Below are 25,915 nucleotides of genomic sequence, written 5' to 3' on the forward strand. Positions count from 1 at the left end.
TAGTGCAAGAGACAAGGGAAACAATGTAACTTCTGAATTGGTGTATATTTATGTTCTGAAGGGCTATTATATGCTGATCCAACATAGATTCACAGTATTCAAAAGATATAAGGGATCTTAAAATAGCATCTGAACCAAGCCCCTAACACTGAAGGTGAGGAAACTAGAACCAATAATTAGGCTGCTTGTATATGGATATACAGGGGCAAAACTCAGACCAGAACTGCAGTCTCTTGGCATCTGAGCTTCCAGATATAGAGTGTTTGTGCCCAGTGCAATGTAGTAAGGCTATTCCTGCCATCTGCTAAGCCAGTGGGAAAGGAAGGGAGATATTTTTAAATATAAGACAATATAAAAAGATTATTTAAATTGTTTCATGAGCATAAAGAGAATGATTCCTCTCCCCTTAAATGGCCAGCATTCTGGTATATAAGCTCAGCCTTAAAAGGACCACTGAGGACAGAAGATGAGAATGAAGAATGGCTGCCAGATATTATAACTAGGGAGGCAGTGCAGGGAGGAAAGCTCAGGAGAACAAATGAACAATCCAGACATGGGTAGTAAGAAATAGGGAAAGAGAAAGGCAGAGGAAGGAAGTGAGGCTGAAAGTGAGAGGACAAAGGAGAGAGAGAGAGCAAGCAGTGAGAAGGTCAATACTGAGACAGTAATGTAAGAAAGCCAAGGACTTACATCCAGTCTCAGCAATGCAAATGCATTTATATAATTTACGCTATATTTAAAATGCTTTCACAATTTCATAGTAAAACCTGAAGTCTTGCCTCTGATAGCTACTTTTACATTTTCTAAGAATGAATTGAATTTATTCAGAATGTTAAAAAAAAAAAGGTGAAGGTAGCAAATAGAAACTTGAGCAGAGTTCAGACTTTATCAAAATTCCTGTCTCTATAGGAGTTCTTCAAATCAGACTTTATTCCTTTTTGCACATGTACATGAGTAAATATTTTCTGTTACAGACAACCAACCCCCAGGGATTCAAACATTGCAAAACAAATTACAGGCATTTTATGGAGAAAACTTTGTGTACCAGTTCATGGCCTTTGATCCAGAAGGCTCTGATACCCATTTTACCTTGGACCCTGGTCCTGAAGGAGCAACTGTTTCCCCTGCAGGACTTCTTATGTGGAAAACAAAGTCACACCCCTCCCCCCCATCCAGTTATCCACTCTACTCCTTAATGATGACTGCAGTGTTGAAACTAAAGTCACACTTGAGGTAATATTTATAATTACCTAAATAAGGTCACGTAATTCTTTAACAATATGAATAAACTTCATTTTAAATTTAAAATACAAATTGTATTTTTAATTTGTGAAGAGGAACTAAATTATTAAACATTTCATAGATTTTGACTGTTCTTTGTAAGAATTTAAAACTTTTGTAGAAGATTTCAAACCCCAGCAAGGAGGGGGGGTGGGGATCTAAATCACTGTTTCCTGACAATTTTATTTTACATTTAATTATGATAAGGATAAATAATTCATTTGTGTCTACCTCTAAGAATGATCTATGATTAATCTGAGATTGATAATTATATTCTTTTCCTTCAAGTAATTATTTTAGAATCTCAGCTGAATTAGAAATCAAGATTATAATTATAAGATTTGAAATAACTAATGAGCACTCTGGTTCCATTTTTTAAGTTGACTTTTGTTTATGTCACTCATGAACTCTTAATACTGACTACCTTTGTGTTCTATGTTCACTTGAAACTTGGCACAATTGTTTACACAGAAGCAATGTTAAAAAGGGCAATTGCATTCCACAACATTATAATCCAATAATTCAAATCATTTGCTCTGTAGATTTGGGATTGACCAAGGTGCCTAACAGCTTTTCACTATAATGATTTTTTTCAGTTCTGGTTACATTATAAAAATCGATTACCTTACAACATTTTTTTAAAAAAATTGTGCATAGTGTGTATATTTCGGCTATGCTCTTGAGAGTAGGAATAATTACCTTATTGAACTGTATTCTAAATATCATTTGAGGGAAGTGGATTGTGGCTCAATGGCTAGACTGTCCGCCTACCATATGGGAGGTCCAGGTTCAAACCGAGGGCCTCCTGGCCCACGTGGTGAGCTGGCCCACAAGCAGTGCTGCCGGGCACAAGGAGTGCCCTGCTATGCAGGGGTATCCCCCACATAGGGGAGCCCCACTTGCAAGGAGTGTGCCCTACATTGAGCCGCCCCACGTGAAAAAAGCATAGCCTGCCCAGGAGTGGTGCCGCACACACAGAGAGCTGATGCAGCAAGATGATGCAACAAAAAGAGACACAGATTCCTGGTGCTGCGAGAATAGAAGCGGACACACAGGAATGCACAGCAAATGGACACAGAGAGCAGACAACAGGGCAGGGGGTGGGGAAGAGGAGAGAAATAAATAAAATCTTTTTAAAAATATCTTTTGAAATTAAATACATATTTTTAATTTTTTTGTAAAAATGTTATTTTGTCTTAGACATAAACATACAAGCCTTTCATGTTCTTGGTGCATAAGTGAAAGATAATTTTATTGCAAAATAAAGCATTTACTTTTGGCTTCTTTTGTAGGTGACTATGAAATCTTGTGATTGCTTAAATGGTGGATCATGTGTGTCTGATATTAAATTTCCTCCAGGAAGTGGAGCATACCTGTGTGTCTGTTTACCTGGTTTCTGGGGAGGTCTTTGTGAAGTTAGCGAGTGCAACTCCAACCCCTGTGGCCTTGGCAAATGTATTAGCGGTTTTCACAGTTATTCCTGTGATTGTCCATTTGAGTTCAGAGATAAGTTTAGTTTCTTCATGAATTAAATTAGAATGTGGGCAAATTAGAAAGGAAAGATCCTTGGAACTTTTGTCTGTCAATTCTTCAAGCACATTATGATCCTAAAATCCTCATAAAAGTCATAGTGATTATGTTTGCTTATTCATTCTCCTTGTTTTTTTAAATTGTAAATTGCTTACATATGCTCTTGAAATTTTGCCACTTTTATAATTTTAATAGCAATATTCTATGTTTATATTGTATTTTGTGGGTTTATAAACATGTCTACCTATATATGGTAATTAGGAATATATTTAAATATAGTATTATTGGAATTTAATATGGAATAATAAATTATGCCAGTCACTAAAAATCACTTGAGAAGTTTTATTTATAATTTTTAAAATTTAGATGGTGTGAAGTTGAGTTGAAATCCAACTAATTTTTAACATATTCACTGACTCATTAATTATCCTAAAATTTTGGTATCAGTAACTCCAAATACTTAGGTGCCTGACAACCTTTCATTTTCTTAAGGCTTTAAAAATTTTTACAAATATTTTCTTTAAATAGATGTAAATGTTGTATAAATAAATATGCAGTTATTGAGCTAATATTTTTCTTAAAGATGCCTATTTTTAACATAATAGTACTAAGCAGAATATTCAGGTGTCTTTTAATTTTCTTCAACATTTTAAAATAAAAATTTCATTATTTGGGACTATATATATAGATACTTTTCATCCCTATCATATTGAGCTATATATTATGTTTGAAAGAATTCAAGTTTTCCCCCATCAATGTCTCATGGATTTTACTACAATAAGGGTTACCATTAATGACCATGAAATGATTCATTCAAAAAAGTTGTTAAGCATTTCAAAGAACAAAAAAAATTTGAGGGGAATTGCAAGAATGAATTTCTTAGCACACTGTAACATTTTCATGGAATTTCATAACCAATGTTATTTAACTGAACAAGGTATCCTTAAGCTAAGAAGGCAACTAGTCCTAATAACTTTTTTTTAAATCACTGAGTTTTTAGAGAGTGCGGCGGCTTGCTCGGTCGGTAGAGGTGGGGTCTGGCTGCGGACGAGGGGTCGGTCCAGCTTAGGACGAGGGGTCAGTCCCACTTGGGACGAGGGGTCGGTCCCACTTAGGACGAGCGGTCGGTCCGGCAGCAGACGAGGGGTCGGTCTCACAGGGGTTGCGCGGTTCGGCTGACGGGGTCGCCCTGGCAAAGCCGGCGACAAAGGGGTCACCCGGAGAAGCAGGCGACGAACTGGGGACAAGGGAGGCCAGGCCCTTGTCGGGGGCTCTCAGGACTGGAGGGCGCACGGCAGAAGAACTACCGCGGAGACAAGGTAAACATGCAAGTCCAACTTTATTGAGGGAGAGGCAACAGTTTTATAGGGGCTGGGGAAGGCTGATTGGTCGAAGCCACGCCCTGTTCTGATTGGTTGCCGGACAAAGGTAGTGGGCGGTACTGGACGGGGGAGGGGTGGTGATTACAGATTGGCTGTCGCTGTTGCTGGGGGAAGGGGCAGGGTTTAGGGATTGGTGGCTGCTGTTGCTGGGGTGGAGGGCAGACTTGAGTTTCCCGCCCACGCCTGGCTGTTGCTGCTGTTGGGGGAAGGGAAAAGGGCAGACTGGATTTTTCTGCCCACGCCTGGCTGTTGCTGCTGTCGGGGGAGGGGAAAAGGGCAGACTGGAATTTTCTGCCCTGCGCCTGCGCAGAGAGAAAGAAGAAGAAGGGTGCCGCCCCACAGGCATCGTGTGGCGCCATCCGGGAGGAGGGGCGGCCGCGGAAGCATGGCTGCCGAGAAGGGGAGACCCGAGGGCACTCTGCGCCCATGCCGAGCTCCTTACAGGGGTGGCGGTGAGTCCGACCAGCCACCCTATTATGGAGGCAGCGGCTTGGCCTGCCGCAGCTGCTCCCCCGCCAGGCCAGCAAACCACACTTCAGCCCGAGGGGTGACCGCATTTCCCCCTTCTTTTCAAATAAGGGCCAGGATGGCAGCAGCAACAAGTAGCCGAGGCCCAAGAGGCAGTAAGCAATGAGGGAAGCGGGGCTGAAGAGGGAGGTGAGTATGATGGGGATATAAATGTACAATTTAGGGGGCGGTATCTTGCCGTTGCAAGCAAGGTTGGCCAATGTCCAATTCTTGTTGATCTCGGCGGCTATAAGATCCATCTGCTGTTAAAAGCCCAGGGTGACAGCGCGTTACAGGTAGTTGATCTCTTCTTGGCAGCGAAGAGCGGCAGAGGCAGACTGTGTGATGGTCTGGAGGATCGCAGCTGTGAGGACAAGTCGTGTCAGGGCACCAGCGACGGTGGTGGCGGCAGCGTCGGGAGTGGTGGAGACGTAGGCGAGTGCAACAAGAAGGCCAAAGTCTCCACGGGCGCGAGAGAGGCTGATGTTAACGGGGCGGGCCAACATGGGGCGGCCCAATCTGCAACGCAATGGGGGTTCAAGCAAAAAAAGGAGGGGGGCGGGGGACGAGAAAGGACACTTTGGATGGCTGAGAAGAGGAGTGAGGTCGAGACAGGAGGAAGCTCCGCAGAAGTATGGGGAGGCAAAAGCATAAACGTTATTAGATGCTAGAAAGCAGGCCGCAGACCGGGGAAAGCGGGTTGCGGGCCGTTTAGCGGGGCTGGAGCTGCTTGAGAGCGATGGCGGCATGGGGGGCCATGGTTACAGAAGACATGGGGCTGTTTCAAAGAGATCTTACACCGGTGAGTGTCTAGGAGACCGGCGAGGGCCCGAACTTGCGGGGCTTGCTTAGCAGATAGGATGTTACCCATTGCTAATGGCCTTTTGGAGCCGATAAGAAAAGGGGCCCTTACCTTGAGAGCGTGGCGATGGGAGCCGAGGTGCGCGGTGAGACGAGGTGTCGGAGCCGGTGGGGCTCCGATGGTGGTCGCGGGCCAAGAGAAGGCCCCGACGAGGGGAGGGCGGAACGATGAGCAGTGGAGCAAGGCAAAGGGGAGCAAGCACGGAGGGGAGGAGGCAGAGGTGAAGGCAGGGGTGGAGGTGCTCAGGCATGCGCTCCTGAGAGTTTTATTGGCGCCTCTTAATCATAGCAGGTCGGTATAAGCCCCCGACATGGAAGGAGAAAGCCATCCAGCGATTCTCCCAGACCGCCGTGGATCATATGAGGTCACCAAGGTTCAGGAGCAGCAATGCAGAGTGAAAAGATAGGGGTGAGAAGAGAGGAGGGCGTAGGGCTGTGGGAGGGTTACTTCAGACGTGCAAGCGCGCGCTCCTGAGAAATCCAAGGCTCCTCTTAATCATAGTGGGTCGGTATAAGCCCCCGACATGGAAGGAGAAAGCCATCCAGCGATTCTCCCAGACCGCCGTGGATCATATGAGGTAGCCAAGGCTCAGGTAGCAGCAATGTTGCACGAGAGAAGCCCCACGGTGAGAAGAGAGGGGGGGGGCCGCCAGGTTATGGAGTGAGGCTGTGGTGGGGTTGCTTTGCCCCACGTTGGGCGCCAGCTGCCCGGCTAGCTCAGTCGGTAGAGCATGAGACTCTTAATCTCAGGGTCGTGGGTTCGAGCCCCACGTTGGGCACCAGCTGCGGCGGCTTGCTCGGTCGGTAGAGGTGGGGTCTGGCTGCGGACGAGGGGTTGGTCCAGCTTAGGACGAGGGGTCGGTCCCACTTGGGACGAGGGGTCAGTCCCACTTGGGACGAGAGGTCGGTCCGGCAGCAGACGAGGGGTCGGTCTCACAGGGGTTGCGCGGTTCGGCTGACGGGGTCGCCCAGCGAAGCCGGCGATGAAGGGGTCGCCTGGAGAAGCAGGCAACGAACTGGGGACAAGGGAGGCCAGGCCCTTGTCGGGGGCTCTCAGGACTGAGGGCGCACAGCAGAAGAACTACCGCGGAGGCAAGGTAAACACGCAAGTCCAACTTTATTGAGGGAGAGGCAACAGTTTTATAGGGGCTGGGGAAGGCTGATTGGTCGAAGCCATGCCCTGTTCTGATTGGTTGCCGGAGAAAGGTCAGTGGGAGGTGCTGGACGGGGGAGGGGTGGTGGTTAGGGATTGGCTGTTGCTGTTGCTGGGGGAAGGGGCAGGGTTTAGGGATTGGTGGCTGCTGTTGCTGGGGTGGAGGGCAGACTTGAGTTTCCCGCCCACGCCTGGCTGTTGCTGCTGTTGGGGGAAGGGAAAAGGGCAGACTGGATTTTTCCGCCCACGCCTGGCTGTTGCTGCTGTCAGGGGAGGGGAAAAGGGCAGACTGCAATTTTCCGCCCTGCACCTGCGCAGGGAGAAAGAAGAAGAAGGGTGCTGCCCCACAGGCATCGTGTGGCGCCATCCGGGAGGAGGGGCGGCCGCGGAAGCATGGCTGCCGAGAAGGGGAGATCCGAGGGCACTCTGCGCCCGTGCCAAGCTCCCTTCAGGGGTGGCGGTGAGTCCAACCAGCCACCCTATTATGGGGGCAGCGGCTTGGTCTGCCGTGGCTGCTCCCCCGGCAGGCCAGCAAACCACACTTCAGCCCGAGGGGTGACCGCAAGAGAGTATATAAATTACTACTATAATATAGTAACTTTTTGCTTTTTGCTTTAAAAATATTAAAGGACTTCTTAAGATCTCCTATTTCCAGGGCAAAATCTTATGTATTGAAGAACCTGGTGTAATGTTAAGTGGAATCTAATTACTGATTTTAGGTTTAATTATACCATGTATTTTTAAAGCAGCATAATTCTCTCCTTAAAATGTACGACAGCTCTTTCGGGTTAGGGGTTGGAAGAACATACATAATGAATACAAGAAATCAAATAATGGACACCTGAGTGGATTTTGAATATTTTTCATATTAAATAACTAACTCTTTATTGATATTTCACTTATGCAAAAAATTGCCAGGAAGATGTTGATGAGTATGAATCCACACCTTGCTTTCCAGGAGTACAGTGCCTTAATATCTTTGATTCTAATCACTGTGGTTCATGTCCAGAAGGATTTTATGGTGGAAAATTATGTCATGGTAAAAGTCGTTATTTTATGCCATGAGGTTGTTTTTGCTGCATTTAATCAATTCAAATCACTCAATCAATTCAAACCTCTCTTTCACTATGAACTCTGTCATGCACTAAACTAGATGTAAGGATGTAGAAATTAAAAAACAACAACATACCCTCTGACTTAATAGGTTACAGTGTACTAGCAGGGAGTATGACATATAATCACAAAGTATAAATTGTTCTATGTCTTTTGATAGAAATGCCTATAGGGAATGGTAGGAACACTATATGGGGAGTCACGTCTACCTGGAGGGATAAAGAAAATCTTTAAAAAGGAAGTGTCACTAGGGCTGAATGTGATGTGTTAGATCAGGAGAGAGAAAGGCCGTCCAGGCAGAAGGAACAGCTTGTACAAAGGTACAGAGGCACATAACATCACACTACATCTTGGGAAATGTGAGTAACTCCATGTGCCTTAGAGTGTAGGACATAAGGGGAGCTGCTATTTGATTTAAAACTAGAGGTAGCCTAAGCCTAGAACATTGCAGCACATGGGGACTCAGTCACTTAGGGTTTTGAAGTAGGAGAGGTACATTATAAGGTTTAGATTTGAAAATGTTCATTTAAGAAGTAGCATGAAGGATGGCCCCCTTGTAGGAAAGGAGCTGTGGAAATCTGAAGATGGAAAGAAGAGTTGACACAATATTACAAATATATAGGAAATACATGAAGCTGTTTGGACCTGAGGTGAGGAAGAAATGAACGAAAGAGATGTTGAAGAAGCAAGTTGACTGTGTTTAGTCAGTGAGTGGATTTACGATGGCGAGGGAAAGAGCCATTAGTTTCAATTGGTTGAGTTAAGTAGGTAGGGGTGTAGAATTGGCATTTACATGCAATGTACAGGAAATAGTGGTTTTGGAGGGGAAAGATAATGAATTAAATTTGGATACATAGAGGTGCCTATGGAATATCCAAGTGGAGTTTAGGAGAGAGGATTGAGTTAAAGATATAATTCTTAGGGCCATTAGCTATAAAATGAAATTGCTGGGGGTGGAGCCAAGGTGGCATCAGAGTAAGGAGCTCCTGGAGTCAGCTTATGAAACAGGGTAGTTGGTGGTCACCCAGAGCTACCTAAAGTACTTTTTGGAGGACCCAGGAGACCAGAGGAGTATCCTGCAACATCCTTGACAGTGTAGAAGGAATCACGAGTTGAACCCTCCACACCATGGAGGTTGGTGCTCTTGGCATGCAAGCCGCCTTGGGAGCTACTCCATGGTTGGAGTTTAAAGTTCCATTTCCCCAAATAAAAACGGGAGGAAAACACGGTGTGGCCCCGACTTCATCTACTGACAGATGGATTTGGCAGCCTAAAATAGAATCCTGGGAACAACTAAACTTTGAGCCTGTCCAAGTCAGAGGGAAGCCAGTGGCCACCATTCTGACTCCTCCCCAGGCATGAGGGGAAGTGGCTCTGACTGAAAATCAGTACTTGTAAGTACCGGCTTCTTTCCACCCATGTTGCATTGCAGGTCTACCCTAAACCCCAGTCCCACCTCCAGCAGGAGAAAGCTGGGGGGACCTGCACCACTTCTCTAGGAAACTGCAAGCCATGCCACAGAGGCTGGTGCCCATCCTACTCTAGGGTGCAAGCCACCCAGGAGCTATTCTGTGGAGCTGGAAGCTCCATTTTGCATAAATGGTGGAGGAAGAGACAGGTGTCCATTGATCTCAGCTACTGATAACTGGACTTGGCTAGCTAAAGTATAATCTTAGAGACAGCTGGGGTCTGAGTGTGTCCAAGCAGGAAAGTCCGGTAGCTGCCATTTTGACTCCGCCCCTGGCTTGAGAGGATGCCAGGCTGACTGAAATCTAGTGAAGTTAGGGATGGGCTTCTTTCCACCAAGATCAGACTGCAGCCCTAGCCTAGGCTCCAGCCCCACCGCCAGCAGAGAGGTAGCCAGTGGGACCTGCAGCAGGCTTTCCAGGCACCTGCAAGTTCTCTCCACTGGCAGAGGCTGAATAGGACACCTGGGGATGCATTCCTGCACCCCAAGAGAATAGGAGAGGAGCTGGATATCCTTGGCCTCTCTGGGCAATGTCAGGAGTTTTCAGTACACACAGATTTGTTGAGTGCCTTTGAGCCCATCTCCACCTCTGTCCTCCCACAGGAGAGGAGGGGGCTGGTGTTACCTCAGCCTTTCAGGCCAACAGTTTTGGGCTGCACAAGTCTGAGTGTTCAGCACCTGTGGCTCCACATCCATCCCCAATAGGACAAGAGATAGACTGTGTTTGCCCAGCCTCTTTGGGTAACTGTAGGTGCTTTTAGCCCACACAGCCTGGTCTGGGCATACCTGTGGACACACCCTCAACCTGCAATAGAAAAGAAGGGGGTAGGTCTTTCCACAGCCTTTTTGGGTAACAACAGACCTTCAGCCTGCATGGACAGGACTATTGGAGGCCTATGAATCCACTCCCACCCCCAATAGGATAAGAGGGTTTTGGTGTCTCCACAGCCTCTCTGGACAATGGTGGGTACTTTCAGCCAATAGGGACTGAACTGTTGGGTGCCTGTGGATCCAACCCCATGCCTTAAGAGGATAGAAGGGGGCTGGTGTTTCCTCAGCCTCTCCAAGCAACAGCAGGTATTCTTGGCCTAATGGGACTGAACTGTTAAGTACCTATAGAAACACCCCTACCACCCACAGAATAAGAGAGCTGGTGCTTCCTCAGCCTCTCTGGGCAAAGGGGGGTACTATCAGCCTACAGGACTGAACTGTTGATCATTTGTGGTTCTGTTCCCACCCCCTAAAGGGCAGAAAGGACAGTACTCCCTAAACCTTTCAGGGCAACTGAAGGCATATTTGACCCACAGAGATTAGACTGTTGGGCACTCCAGAGGGACCGTTGCCACTCCCAACAGGGAGAGGGTCTGGTGATACGTCAGTTTACCTGACCAACTATGGTCCTTTTGGACCCACACAGCATAGATTGCTGACCAAAACTATAGTTCCATCCCTGCCTAGAGGTAGGGGAGGAAGGGGTGTGAAGCTTCATCAGTGTCTCTGGGTGACTACAGACAGTCTTGTGCCCAGCAGGGATTATTCTACATAGCTACAGCTCTGTCCCTACCCCTGACAGAGGAGAAAGGTAGGAGAAGCTTCACTTCCTGGGGCAACATGGGCAGCTTTAGCTTCCATAGCTTACAGCACCAACTACATTCTTGGCTTCTACTACACAACCAGTTAGGGAGAAAAGATAAGAAATCCCTAAACCAAAGGAAGAAACTGCACCCAGAAAAAATACATCTAGCAAGCCAGATGTGGAAATGCCAACAAAAAATTACAGTCCATACCAAGAAACAGGAAGATATGGCCCAGTTAAAGGAATAAGGTAAGCCTTCAGATGACATAAAGGAGTTGAGACAACCAATCTTACATGTTCAAACAAATCTCCTTAATAAATTCAATGAGATGGCTAAAGAGATTAAGGATATTAAGAAGACATTGGATGAGCACAAAGAAGAATTTGAAAGCATACATAGAAAAATAGCAGACCTTATGGGAATGAAAGGAGCAATAAAGTTAAAAATACACTGGACACATGTAACAGTAGATTTGAGGAAGCAGAAGAAGGGATCTGCAAGCTCAAAGACATGGCCTTGGAAAGTGAACAAACAAAAGAACAGATAAAGAAAAGTATGGGAAAAATTGAACAGGGTCTCAGGGAACTGAATCACAGCAAGAGATGTGCAAACATATGTCATGGGTGTTCCAGAAGGGGAAGAGAAGGGAAAAGGGGCAGAAAGAATATTTGAAGAAATAATGGTGGAAAATTTCCCAACCCTATTGAAGGACATAGATATCCATGTCCAAGAAGCGCAGTGTACTCCCGTCCGAATAAATCCAAAGAGAGCAACTCCAAGATACATACTAATCAGAATGTCAAAAGCCAGAGACAGAGAATTCTGAGAGCAGCAAGAGAAAAGCAGTACATAAGATATAAGGGAACCTAATAAGATTAAATGCCAATTTCTCATCAGAAACCATGGAGGCAAGAAGGCAGTGGTATAATATATTTAAGGTACTGCAGGGGAAAAACTGCCAGCCAACGATTTTATACCCAGCAAGATTATCTTTTAAAAATGAGGGTGAGGTTAGAATATTTATAGATAAACAGAAACTGAGAGAATATATAACAAAAAGACCAGCTTTGCAAGAAATACTTAAGGAGTATTACAGTCTGAAAAGACAGGAAGACAGTCTAGAAATGACAACCTTACCAGTAACAGTAACTAAAAGTGTCAAATATAAAATGACAGACAAAATGCAAAGATCAAAATGTATGAAATAAGAACTGCCTTTAGAGTAATAACATTGAATGTTAATGGATTAAATTCCCCAATCAAAAGACACAGACTGGCAGAATGGATAAGAAAATATAAGCCATCTATATGTTGTCTACAAGAGACTCACCTTAGACCCAAGGATACCAATAAATTGAAAGGAAAGGTTGGAAAAAGATATTCCACATATGCAGTAACCAAAAAAAAAAAAAAGCTGGGCTAGCTATACTTACATCAGATGATACAGACTTTAAAAGCAAAACTTTTATTAGAGACATGGAAGGACATTACATATTAATAAAAGGGATGATTCACCAGGAAGAAATAACAATCATAAATATATATGCACCTAATCAGGATGCCTCAAGATACATGAGGCAAACACTGGAAAAACTGAAGGGAGAAATAGACATCTCTACAATAATAGTTGGAGACTTCAATACACCACAATCAGCACTGGATAGAACATCTGGCCAAAAGATCAATAAAGAAATAGAGAGCTTGAATAATATGATAAATGGACTAAAACTAATAGACATATACAGACATTGCACCCCAAAACGGCAGGACATACATTCTTTACAAGTGCTCATGGATCTTTCTCCAGGATAGATCATATTGTTGGGACACAAAGCAGATCTCAATAAATTCAACAAAATTGAAATTACACAAAGCAGTTTCTCTGATCATAATGGAGTAAAGCTAGAAATAAACAAGTGGCAAATAAAGGGAAAATTCACATATATGTGGATATTAAATAACACACTCTTAAATAATCAATGGGTCAAAGAAGAAATTTCAGGAGAAATCAATAAATATCTTGAGACAATGACAATAAGAATACTATATATCAGAACCTATGGAATGCTGGGAAGGCAGTGTTGAGAGGAAAATTTATAGCCTTCAATGCTTACATTAAAAAGGAAGAAAAAGCTAAAATCAATGACCTAACTACATAGCTGGGGGACTAGAAAAAGTACAGCAAGCTAATCCTAAAGCAAGTAGAAGGAATGAAATAACAAAGATCAGAGCAGAAATAAATGAAATTGAGAACAAAAAAACAATAGAGAAAATTAACAAAACCAAAAGTTGGTTCTTCAAGAAGATTAACAAAATCGACCATTAGCTAGATGGACTAAGAAAAAAAGAGAGAAGATGCAAATAAATGAAATAAAAAATGAAAAGGGGAATCTTACTACTGACCCCACAGTATTAAGGGAGATCATAAGAGGGTACTATGAACAACTTTATGCTAAAAAACTAGACAATGTAGATGAAATGGAAAAATTCCTAGGAATGTACATACAACCTACACTGACACTATAAGAAATAGAAGACCTCAACAAACCAATCACAAGTAAAGAGATTAAAACAGTCATCAAAAAGCTCCCCAAAATGAAAAGCCCAGGACGAGACAGTTTCACAGGTGAGTTATACCAAGCATTTAAAGAAGATTTAATACCAGTCTTACTCAAGCTCTTCCAAAATTTCAACAAGAAGGAATGCTACCAAACACATTCCATGAAGCCAATATCACCCAACTACCAAGCCAGATAAAGATATTACAATAAAAGAAAATTACAGGCCCATTTCTCTAATGATTATGGATGCAAAAATCCTCAATAAAATACTTACTAATTGACTCCAATAGCACATTAAAAGAATTATCTGTCATGATCAAGTGGATTTTATACAATGCATGCAAGGCTGGTTCAACACAAGAAAATCAGCATAATATACCACATTTAAAAATCAAAGAAGAAAAATCACATGATCTTATATGATGCAGAAAAGGCATTTGACAAAATACAACATCCTTTCTTGATAAAAGAACTACAAAAATAGGAATTGAAGGAAATTTTCTCAACATGATAAAGGCCATATATGAAAAACCCACAGTTAACATTGTTCTCAATGGTGAAAAACTAAGTTTTCCTGTTGAGATCAGGGACAAGACAAGGATGCCCACTGTTACCACTGTTGTTGAATACAGTGATAGAGGCTCTAGCTAGAACAATCAGGCAAGAAAAATAAATAAAAGGCATCCAGATTGGAAAGGAAGAATTAAAACTCTCAGTATTCAGGAAAGTGGACTTGGCCCAGTGGTTAGGTCATCCGTCTACCACATGGGAGGTCCATGTTCAAACCCCGGGCCTCCTTGACCCATGTGGAGCTGGCCCGTGTGCAGTGCTGATGCACACAAGGAGTGACGTGCCATGTAGGGGAGCCCCACGCGCAAGGAGTGTGCCCTGTAAGGAGAGCTGCCCAGTGGAAAAGAAAGTTCAGCCTGCCCAGGAATGGCGCTGCACACATGGAGAGCTGACACAGCAAGATGATGCAACAAAAAGAAACACAGATTCCCATGCTGCTGACAACAACAGAGGCAGACAAAGAAGAACACGCAGCAAATAGGCACAGAGAATAGACAACTGGGGGGGGGTAGGGAGAGAAATAAATAAATCTTTTTAAAAAAATCTCAGTATTCGCAGATGATATGATTTTATATCTAGAAAATCATGAAAAATCTATAACAAAGCTGCTAGAGCTAATAACTGATTTTAGTAAAGTGTCAGGATACAAGATCAATATGCAAAAATCAGTGGTATTTCTATCCAATAATAAAGGACAATCTGAGGAGGAAGTCAGGGAAAAAATTCCATTTACAATAGCAACTAAAATATTCAAATATTTAGGAATAAACTGAGCAAGGATGCAAAGCTCTTGTATTCAGAAAACTATAATGCTCGTGGATTGGGAGACTATATATCATTAAGATGCCAATTTGACCCAAATTGACAGATAGCTTCAATGCAATCCCAATAAAAATTCCACCAGCATTTTTTTAAAGCAAATCAAAAACATAATTACCAAATTTATCTAGAAGGGTAAGAGGCCCTGAATAGCCAGAAACATCTTAAAATGGAAAAGTGAAGTTGAAGGACTCTCACTTCCAGAGTTTAAATCATATTACCTAGCTACAGTGGTAAAAGCAGCATGGTATTGGCATAAAGATAGACACCTAGACCCATGAAACCAAACTGATGGTTCAGAAATAGATCCTCACATCTCTGGCCAAGTGATTTTTGGCAAGCCTGTCAAGCCCTCCTCGTTGGGGCTGAACAGTTTATTCAACAAATGGTGTTGGGAGAATTGGATATCCATAGCCAAAAGAAAGAAAGATGATCCCTACTTCACACCTTATACAAATATTAACTCAAAATGGATCAAAGACCTAAATATAAAAGGAAGTACAATAAAGCTCAAAGAAGAAAATGTAGGGAAACATCTTCAAGACCTGGTGGTAGGTGGTGGATTCTTAAACCTTACATCAAAAGCACGAGCAACAAAGAAAACATGGATAAATTGGACCTCCTCAAACTTAAACATTTCTGTGGTTCAAAGGACTTCATCAAGAATGTGAAAAGGCAGCGCAGTCAATGGGAGAAAATATTTGGAAACCATATATCTGATAAGGGTTTGATTTCCATTCTATAGAAACAGATCATTCAACTCAATAATAAAAAACCAAGCAATCCAATTAAAAAATGGGCAAAAGAATTATAGACATTTCTCTGAAGAGGAAATAGAAATGGCCAAAAAGCACATGAAAAAATGTTCCATGTCACTAGCTATTAGGGAAATGCAGATTAAAACAACAATGAGATATCATCCAACACCACATAGAATGGTCATTAAAAAGACAGACAACAGTAAGTGCTGGAGGGGATGTGGAGAAATAGGAACACTCCTCCACTGTTGGTGGGAGTGTAAAATGGTGCAGCCTCTGTGGAAGATAGTTTGGTGGTTCCTCAGGAAGCTAAATATAGAACTGCCATCTGATCCAGCAATTCCTCTACTAGGAATATATCCAGAAGAACTAAAAACTATAACATGAACAGACATCTGCACAGCAATGTTCATAGAGGTGTTGTTCACAATTGCCAAAAGATGGAAACAACCCAAATGTCTAGCCACCATTGAATGGATAAACAAACCAGGATATATATGTATGATGGAATACTATGCTGCAATAAGAAGAAATAAAATTGGGACTCATGTGATAACAAGGATGAGTCTTGAAGACATTATTCTAAGCAAAGTAAACCAGACACAACTAAATAGAAATAATATGAAGTAAATTATATGAACTAAATAGAAATAATAAACACATGGAATTAAAACCTAGAGTACAGGTTATTAGGAGATAAGAGGAGGGTTGAGAAGAACCATGGATGCTTAATGTATGTAGAAGTTGTAATTTACTTGACTGTAAAAGTATGGAGATGGGTAGAGTTGATAGTAACACATTATAGTAAGTAGTTACTGGTTTATAAATGGGATTGTGACTGAAAAAGGTAGTCAAGGGAAGTAAATATCAATAGAAAGAAAGCTAAAAAAAATCTAGGGACTGAATAATACAGTGAACCCAGAGGCAGTTAAGCATTGTGCTTAAGGGTACAAATGCCAAGAGAGTCCTTCTGTGAGCTAGAGCAGATGTACATCGCTATTGCAGGGTGATGGGAATATGGAGAAACATGGGAAAACTACAATTGGTGTGACCTATAGACTGGTTAACAGCAATACTATAATATCTTTGCATCAATGCCAAGCTGTACTGTGTTGATAATGGAGGTGTATAGAAAAATGTACCAAAAGTATGCAATGGACCATGATTGGTGGTAATAGTCTCACGGTATTATCTCATACTCTGTAACAAATATTCCACCAGGGTGTGGAGTTGTATGGGAAATCTGCACATCTGTATGATTGTTTTGTTAGTGCACAATATCTATAACAAAAATATACTTAAAAAAATGCTTTGGGTTGCGGGAAAAATACACCAATGTAAGATAAGGAATATAGTTGGTAGTAATATTTTGACGATGTACCTGCATAGTTTGTAACAAATGTTTCATAGCAATGCAAAGAGTTGGTGGAGGGGTGATTTATGAGTCCCCTGTGTGATGTTATGTATGTTTATTTTGTAAGTTCGCAAACTTTACTATACACTTATTCTTTATGTGTGTTCGTGTATGAATGATATACTTCCAACAGAAATTTTAAAAAAACAAAATCAAAACAAAAACAAAAAACTCTATGCACTGAGGTGACCTAAATTCCCTCTTTTCTAAAGAGGTTTATTTTCAATCAAATCTTTCTCAACTGGCATTTAAGAGAAAATCAAGTTTAACTGAATCCCAGTGCATATGAACACCTCACAAGTTTCTTAACTCTATCGGAGGTATTTGTGTATTTTAGGAAGATGGTTACTAATCCAAAATATCTTTGATAGTTGGTAATGTTTCCTGAGTTTTATGTTAGGCACCAGAGTCAATGAATATAAAATAAAGTGTAGGTCTTATTCTTGGAGTTATTACTAATTAGTACAGTAGAGAGACACACAAGAGTCAATATCAGGAAGGAGACAGTTCCATGGGAGCACACAGATGGAAGAAATTGGGTTTATGAGTGAATGGGGCCAAAGGATAGGTTGTCAGAAAAAGTTAAGCTAGTTCTGTACTCTAATTTGTCTATATCAGACAGAGAGTGAAGCATGTTGAGCCAACAAACAGAAATGCCCCAGTACATAATGGTCTTAGTTCAAAACTCATCACAAATAATACTCTCATTTGTTTTCCAGAGGACTAATATACATATATTCTTTAGGCAGTTTTATTTTTAGAAAGATTGCCTGAAGATTATATTAATGAACTATTAAATTTTATTTTTTCCTTGGTAACTTATTGAATCCACTAGTTTATATTCTAGAAAAATGGCTTAATGTTGTAATGAATACATGATAGTATTATTTAAGTTAATTTCAGAGAAGCTTATTGTTGGAAGTGAGTGACCATTCTTAAACTCTGTTCTAAAAATTCTTGACAATTGGTCATCTGGCACCTAACCAAACACTTAAAATGGCAAGAGACTCATTATTTCACAAGATTTTTCACTTTTCATATGGCTTTCCTTACATCTCTCTTTTTATTCATTAATATTCTATGATTGTCTTCATAGAGATCTTGTACATTTCATATCACCTTTCTTGATGCCTTTGTACTTATAATATGAGCTGTTATTGTGAATGAGACCTTTGTTCATACTGCAAGATTGAACCCTTTTATTTACAATATTTTTATAGTTCATTATCTTTAATACTTTAGGTGAAAGATCATATTTTTGCACATAGGTTTTGTTTCCAACTCTTTATCTTAATATTGACAAAGATTTATCTCTAGTTATGATGTGTAGCAGCACTATGCTAACACTTTTTATACGTGATCTCATTCAATCCTCGCAAGAGTTATATGTGAGAACCATTATTCCTATTTTATAAATGAGTAAACAAGTATAGATAGGTAAATAATCTGTTCAGATTAATAAAGTTTATAAGTTACAGAAGAGATGTGAACTGGAATAATCTAACTGCAGAGCCTAAGCTTTCAATCTTACACTTTCTTTATAGTGGCTGGGACTCCAGTGTAAAGCCTATAAAGATGGGATAGATTTCTTGCTTAATGACTTTAAAGGAAGTCCTTCTCACGTTTTACCACTGAGTATGATATTTGTTGTAGGTTTCTGCTACATTCCCATCATCCAGTTAAGTAATTTTTCCTTTATGTGTACCATTTTCAGAATTCTCTTTGGTTTTAAATTGAGTAGGTTTTAAATTTTATTAAATGCTTTTTTGCATCATTATTTATTATTTCCTGCAGTTTGTTGATGAAATTTCCCTAAAATAGCTTTTTAAGAAATTTTTAAACAAAAAATTGATGCATCAAATATTTCAGCATTGTTTTGTAAACCCACAAGTTCTAAAATTAATTAAAATGGAAAAATTCTATTTTCTTAATGTAATATACATTAATTGGGACACAAATCTATTAATCCTGATGTAATATTTTATAACTATGCCATTGTATTTGGCTAACTAATATTGCATTTCATGCACTGGAACAGTTTGTAAAACATTATTTGGCAAAATGTGTCCATCGATTACCTGTCCTGGAATAATTTTAGTGGTGCCTTTCAGATGCTTTACTATCCATAGCTATTGTTTTATTAACTTTCTACTTTTTCTTGAGAAAATTTAATCATATACATTCCCCCCAAAATAATTTAGTATAGATTTGAATTTTTTAGTATAAAATTATACTTAGTAGTTTTGTATGATTTAAATTTGTCTTCATATATGTACCTTTTTTCTTTTCTCATGTCCAATATTGTTCAGTTGTATCTTCCCACTTTTTTTATGAAACTTTCCAAAGATTTATCTATTTAATTGACTTTTTCAAACAACCATTGAGATTTGCTTTCCTGTTGTCTTTTGTTAGTCTTTTATATTCATTTGTTTGTCTTTTTTATTGATTTGTAAGAGTAGGTTATATATTCTATTCACTGATTTATGTTTTTGAAATTATCTGCTTTATTTCTGAAGATTGTTTTAATCTATGTTAGTTTTATAATGCAGAAAAATTAAAATTTTATGTGGTCAAATACTTGTCATTTTTATTACATGTAGTTTTTTTATTACTAGTTTTATTACAGCCTTTTATTTATCTTTTGCTTATAAGAGTCCCTCAACTCCTAAGTTATGCATATATCTCCTAAATTTTCTTGTATCTATTATTTTTTATTTTACATTTAGTTTTTAATTCCACCTGGTATTTATTATTTTGTGAGGTATAGGCTCAATGCTTTTTTTTTCCTCTTAGATAATATCATTTATTTAATGTCATTTATTAACTAACCCACCCTTTTTATACTGAATTTAAATACCCTATTTGTCATATACTAAATTCTTATATATTGGGATATGTTTCTGAGCTCTTTATTTTATTTTTATTGTCTAATAGAATGTATGTATTAAAATACTGCTTTAATAATACATTTAAACACTTGTAAGGCAGATATCCCCACATGATTTTTCTATATCATAATTTTTTATTTCCAATACATATTTTTATATGAACATTAGGATCATTGTATAATCAAAAGAAAATAAATCAGCTTTACTAATATTTATTTGCTAATATTTGTCCCTTACTCTCCTTCCTTCCTCCCTCCCTTCCTTCCTGCCTCTTTTCCTCCCTTCATCCCTTGTCTCTTCCTTCCTCTTTAAAAAAAAAAATTTGTAATCTGAGCTTAATTCCATTTCTTTCCTACTTCTTTCTCCAGTCCTAACACCAAAAACTCCTGTAGGGTGAAGGCCCATTTAAAACAGTTGGGGGGTGAAGTGGTATCCTTTGAGTAAACACTGACAGGATCAGCACCTCAATGTAGAGAAGCTGAGGAGGGAACACTGCCATGCCCAAATATTCTAATAGAGGTCTTTAAATCAGTCTCTCTGAGCATTGATTATTTTGCTCTTTGCATTTGCAGACACTTAATTTTACTTACTTCTTTGCTTTTATTTGAGTTTGGGGCTGTATTTGGTATGCTCTTGTTTTTCTCTCAGTCTGAACCTGTATGCTTTCTGTGTTTTAGGAAGCCCTAACATTGTCCTCATAGGGCTACAGGTGATTTTGTTTGCCAGTTATGTTTTGTTTTTTCTGGGTTTGGTTTGCTTTTTTCTGAATCTTTCTGTTTTGACTTGGCTTTGTTTGGTTTCCCCTGTCATATCTCACATCATAAGAGATTTGAGAAGAGCTGTACATGAAGACATTGTAAATTTCTAATTGCTGCTTGAAATGTGTCTATATTCTAAAATGAATGATTTTTCCAGACCAAAAAAAAAGAAATTATGAGAGAAATAAAGTATCTTGGAATATAGAAAGAAATCATGACCAAAAGGAAAAAAATGCAAGAATGTTTTAATCCCTAGTTAAGCAATTAAGAAAGATGAGAATTTAAAAACCCATTTTGTCATGTTCGTTAAAATCATTAGAACCACAGTTCTTTGCCTCTCATGTAAAATAACTTTTATATAATTTGCCAATCAATTTTCATTTAACCATTTAGTTTCTTTCCTTCCCTTTCTCGGCAAAATTAGCAGCTCACTCTTCTAAGCTCTTGAAGATTTCAGAGCTGTCATTTTTCTATTAATTATCACAAATTATTATGATGAGTTGCAAAGATACCCATATTCTTGACAACATTCTGAGTTGTTCAAGGGGAGGGTCTGCATTTTCCTTTGTTTGAGTGTCGTGTGTATTAGGTGTTAAAAAATGTCTGTTTTCTTGGGAAGCAGACTTAGCCTAATAGATAGGGCATCCGCCTACCACATGGGAGGTTCGCAGTTCAAACCCCGGGCCTCCTTGACCTGTGTGGAGCTGGCCCATGCATAGTGCTGATGTGCACAAGGAGTGCCCTGCCATGCAGGGGTGTCCCCCGCATAGGGGGTGTGCCATGTAAGGGAAGTGTGCCATGTAAGGAGAGCCGCCCAGCGCGAAAGAAAGTGCAGCCTGCCCAGGAATGGCGCCGCATACACGGAACGCTGACACAACAAGATGACGCAACAAAAAGAAACATAGATTCCCAGTGCCACCGACAAGGATAGAAGCGGTCACAGAAGAACACACAGCAAATGGACACAGACAGCAGACAACTGGGCGGGGAGGGGAAGGGGAGAGAAATAAATAAAACAATAAATCTTTTTAAAAAATGTCTGTTTTCTTAAATCATTAATTTTCTTTATGCTGTTTAACATTGTCATACCTTGTGTAACCAAATAGATAATAATTCTTTGAAAACAGGAAGTATAACATGACTTCTTCACTGTAGAGCCTAGTATAGTGTTATACACATGTTAGGTACCTAATGAAGGAATGGTTTGCTTAATGAGAGCAGAACATTAATGAATGTTATTGATTAACATTTTTATTTCTTTTACTGTTGCTTTTACTGATACAGATTTTCAGCTACCATCACTGAGCATTCACTACTTTACCCATGGTTGTGCTACTATCAAAAAGTTACTGGGCACAACCAGTCACATCTCATGCTTCTCACCAAAATCAGTGACAATTCAAATGGATAATTCAAAGAAGGCTATTACTCATCAGATATCAGGTCTTGAATATGTGGGTCATGCTATTAGTTCAGATACCAGTCTGAATGAGTTGGAATTTCCTATGAACAACCTTAGTTCATTAGACATTAAACCAAACAGATCCTATGATGAAGCAAATGATGTTGTCCACAGCACCATCCAAACAGAAGCAAGAGGGTAAAACTCTCAAGTTCACACATCTTCCCAGGTTACACACAGCTTAAGCATGAGTTTGCATCATCAGTTACTACAGCAGTCACTATTTTGCCTGAAAAGCCCAGATCAACCAAAACGTTGTGTGTCGATTTGCCTTGCTTTTTTGGTGTTTCATGTGTGCCAACCAAAGATGGTCACTTCAAATGTGGATGCTGTCCCTTTGGGTATTATGGAAATGGCATCAACTACAAAGGTGGTATGAAAACAGTATATATAAAGAAACTATCTAGTTCAAGTCATTAAGATATGCTTTTCTATTTATTCATTTCTATTTATTTCATTTAGATTATTTCCATATATCTATTAATTTTTGATTCTCTTTACATTTTGATGAAAACAAGTTTTTCCGAGTTTTTAAAATAATGTTTATATATATGATAAATGTAATATTTATTGAGTATAAGTCATGTGTCAGGGTCTGTGGAAACATTCTATTACAAATATATCGTACAATCCATAAGAACCCCACATAGTGGGAGTTATTGTGGAACCTCAGAAAGTCAACTGACTTTCCTGACATTAAGCAGGAAAGCAGATAAAAGAAGGATATGGATATATGTCTGATTAACGCTGTGGTCTAGGTTCTTTACAGCTCACAGTGAACGTTTAGCACTTCAAATTGCTGATCCTGACTTATTTACCTTTTTCATAAAATAGGTTTCTCTGTAATTTCTCCTGCTCTTTTGAGAATAAAAGACACTGTGAGTCACTTTAATTTTGAAAGGAGTGTTTACATCTTTTCACAATTATCAGCATTGTTTGCTTTTATACAGAGCAAATTTTAGAGTCAACTCTGTAGAATCTGTTTTTTTGTTACTATTCTGTGTTTGTTGTTTTGTTTGTATTTTGGCTTGCTTGAGATAAAGTAGTAGAGCTGTTGGAAAATTCCCTTTGCTCTCTGAATTAGAGGTACTTCATTTTTTTTCTTTTTTCTATAGGAATAATAACAAAATTTCTCAATACCTAAATGTTTATAATATAAAACTACAAGGAACAAAACAAGACAATCTCATGCATTTCAGTCACTTCACTAAGTGTTAAATACCAAATAGTTTAAGGCTATCAGGTGGGTAGAAGTTTAAGGAATACAAAACTCTAAGCTTATAATATATTCCTAGCATCTTGCTCTCTGAAATGCTAATTTTCCCTGTCATTCACATAATTAGCTAATTATTAATAGTATATGTTTTAGTTGCCTGGCTGCTAAAACAAATATCATACAATGGATTGATTTAAAACAACAGGAATTTATTGGTTCATGATTTTTTTTTTCCTAAGTTACCACTGGGGGCTGGGGATTGAAACTGGTACCTTGTATGTGGGAAGCCAGTGCTCAACCATTGAGCCACGTCAGCTTCCCTGAGTTGGTCGTCTCACTTGTTTTACATGTTGTTCATTTTGTTTTTTCCAGGAAGTACCAGGAACTGAACCTGGGTTCTCCCATGTGGGAGGTGGGAGCTCAACCACCTGAGTCACATCCCACCCTGGTCCATGATTTTTGAAGCTAGAAGGTTTTCTAGCTCCCGAGTCCTGGTCATGTCAGTAATTTCTGGCCTGTAAACAACCCTTAGGGTTCCTTGGCTTACGTCCTCTCCTTTCTCCTCCAGGTTCTGTTGACTTCTAGCTCCTACTCTTCTAAGTAGTTTTGTCTTCATAAAGTCTCCAGTAATAGAATTAAATCCCATCCTATTTCAGTTTGGCCACACCTTAACTAAAAATAACAATTGTGAAAGGTCCTATTTAGATTCAGTTCACAAGCAGAGAACTGAATTAAGATTAAGAACACAGTCTTTTTCCTGGGGGTAAATAATTCAATTCAACTTACTGCAGTATCTGAAATTTATCCTTTTCCCTTTGAAAAAAAGATTGCAGTCTCATTTGTGGTTAGCAGCCACCCCCAGCATCAGATTCTGCTATGGGGGTAATTACCACTTGTGGAACTTCTTTCCTATACCATTAACCTTTTCCTGATCATTCTAGAGGTAAAATAAATGTAAGGGGAAAAAAATAATTATAAGGGTACATATAGTGGTTATTGTTTGAGTATCAAAGTTTTGAAACTTCAGATAATTTTACTGTAACTTAGTCTTATTTGTAGACTATATTAAACTATATTAACAATTTAGCCTTTTTTCCCTTGATTTTTGCAGCCATTTGTAGGCATTCATGTGGAATAAGGAGAGAATATGTTGCTCCAAACACCTGCAAGTGTAAACCTGTTACACTGGTTCTGTCAAACTGATAAGTTCAGCACTCATTAGTTTGCCTAATGGATTTTAATTGATAATTAATATGTGTAAATCATGGGCTTCATTTTATACAGCTGGATGCCATCCTGATTGCAAAAACTATGGAAAATATATAAAACCTAACATTTGTGAATGTCCTCCAGGACTCAGTGGAGCAACCTGTGATGAAGGTGATAATTCAAATTAAAAAAACAAGTAATAGACCCCAAATAAAAGAATTTTTCCTTTAAAATCTTTTAAAAAGACAATTCTGCTTTATTGCACTTATACTAATATAAATTTACTAATGCTGGCAAGAGACTATGAGATTTTTTTAATGCTTATTAAAAATGATTTATAGATTTAAAAAACTCAAAGTTTCCAAAATCAGAGGTCCAAACAGCAGAAACTTTTTTTATGTTTGGTAAAATTATCTTTTAAAATAATTTCTTGAGATTTAAAGTGGCAATCTATTTCTACAAATATTTTAGCTTCAACAAAGGCACCTAATTATTGAATGCCTTCTCTAATATATGATTCAAAGGATGTATTAAATGCCAAATAGAAAAAAATAGAAGAAACCTCAAAAGTGATTTTTAAAGTGTATGTCTGTACCTGTATACTTCCATTGCTTTGGTTTTGAAATCTTTAATGGATAATTTATGAAATGGCAGTCCTAAAATGGGTATTTGAAAGAAGCAAAAATTTTTTAAGTAACATTAAAAAATGATATATTTTAGTAGGTGATATAGTTGTTGAAAAATTGTGACTCATCTTAAATGATTTCATGACAAGGCAAGGTACAAATTAGCAAATTGAAGTAAGTTTAGGATGAACTATTGGAAACATTCAATGTAAGTCACATAAAAATAACTACGAAAATATAGAAACTTTTTTCCACATGTGGGGTACTGATACCTAAGTCCAAGTCTCACTTTTCAGAAGAAACCTAAGATTATGTATTTCTATCAAGTTAAATAAAAATTTTATAAAACAAAACATACTGATGATTTGTGGGTATTTTCCAAGTTTTAACCCATTTAGTCAGTCCCATAGAGCTAAACTTCACAATAAAAGAGAACTGAGCTGGTTGTTAATTGCTCTTACAACAAGATTTTTTTTTTTCTATTAGATTTTTTTTATTGACTTTGTAATAATATTACATTAAAAATATATATGTGAGGTCCCATTCAACCCCACCCCCCCACCCCCCCTCTCCCCCCCCCAACAACACTCGTTCCCATCATCATGACACATCCATTGGATTTGGTAAGTACATCTTTAGGCACCTCTGCACCTCATAGACAATGGTTCACATCATGGCCCATACTCTCCTCCATTCCATCCAGTGGGCCCTGTGAGGATTTACAATGTCCGGTGATTACCTCTGAAGCACCATCCAGGGCAG

At 39.5% G+C, this 25,915-nt stretch overlaps 1 protein-coding gene and 1 non-coding gene across 2 annotated transcripts in view; both read left to right on the forward strand.

Moving 5' to 3' along the window:
- The window catches only part of VWDE (von Willebrand factor D and EGF domains), a 74,607-nt gene that overhangs the window by 38,566 nt on the left and 10,126 nt on the right, over nucleotides 1-25,915 (forward strand). The window contains 5 exon segments of the mRNA XM_058296536.1: nucleotides 975-1,147; nucleotides 1,150-1,233; nucleotides 2,574-2,811; nucleotides 21,925-22,240; nucleotides 24,145-24,200. Of these exon segments, the coding sequence (XP_058152519.1) occupies nucleotides 975-1,147; nucleotides 1,150-1,233; nucleotides 2,574-2,811; nucleotides 21,925-22,240; nucleotides 24,145-24,200 (867 nt within the window).
- TRNAK-CUU (transfer RNA lysine (anticodon CUU)) lies at nucleotides 6,268-6,340 on the forward strand. The gene has a single exon. It is a non-coding gene; the product is annotated as a tRNA-Lys (tRNA).

This window comes from Dasypus novemcinctus, chromosome 5 (assembly GCF_030445035.2).
Source record: "Dasypus novemcinctus isolate mDasNov1 chromosome 5, mDasNov1.1.hap2, whole genome shotgun sequence".
Taxonomy (NCBI): domain Eukaryota; kingdom Metazoa; phylum Chordata; class Mammalia; order Cingulata; family Dasypodidae; genus Dasypus; species Dasypus novemcinctus.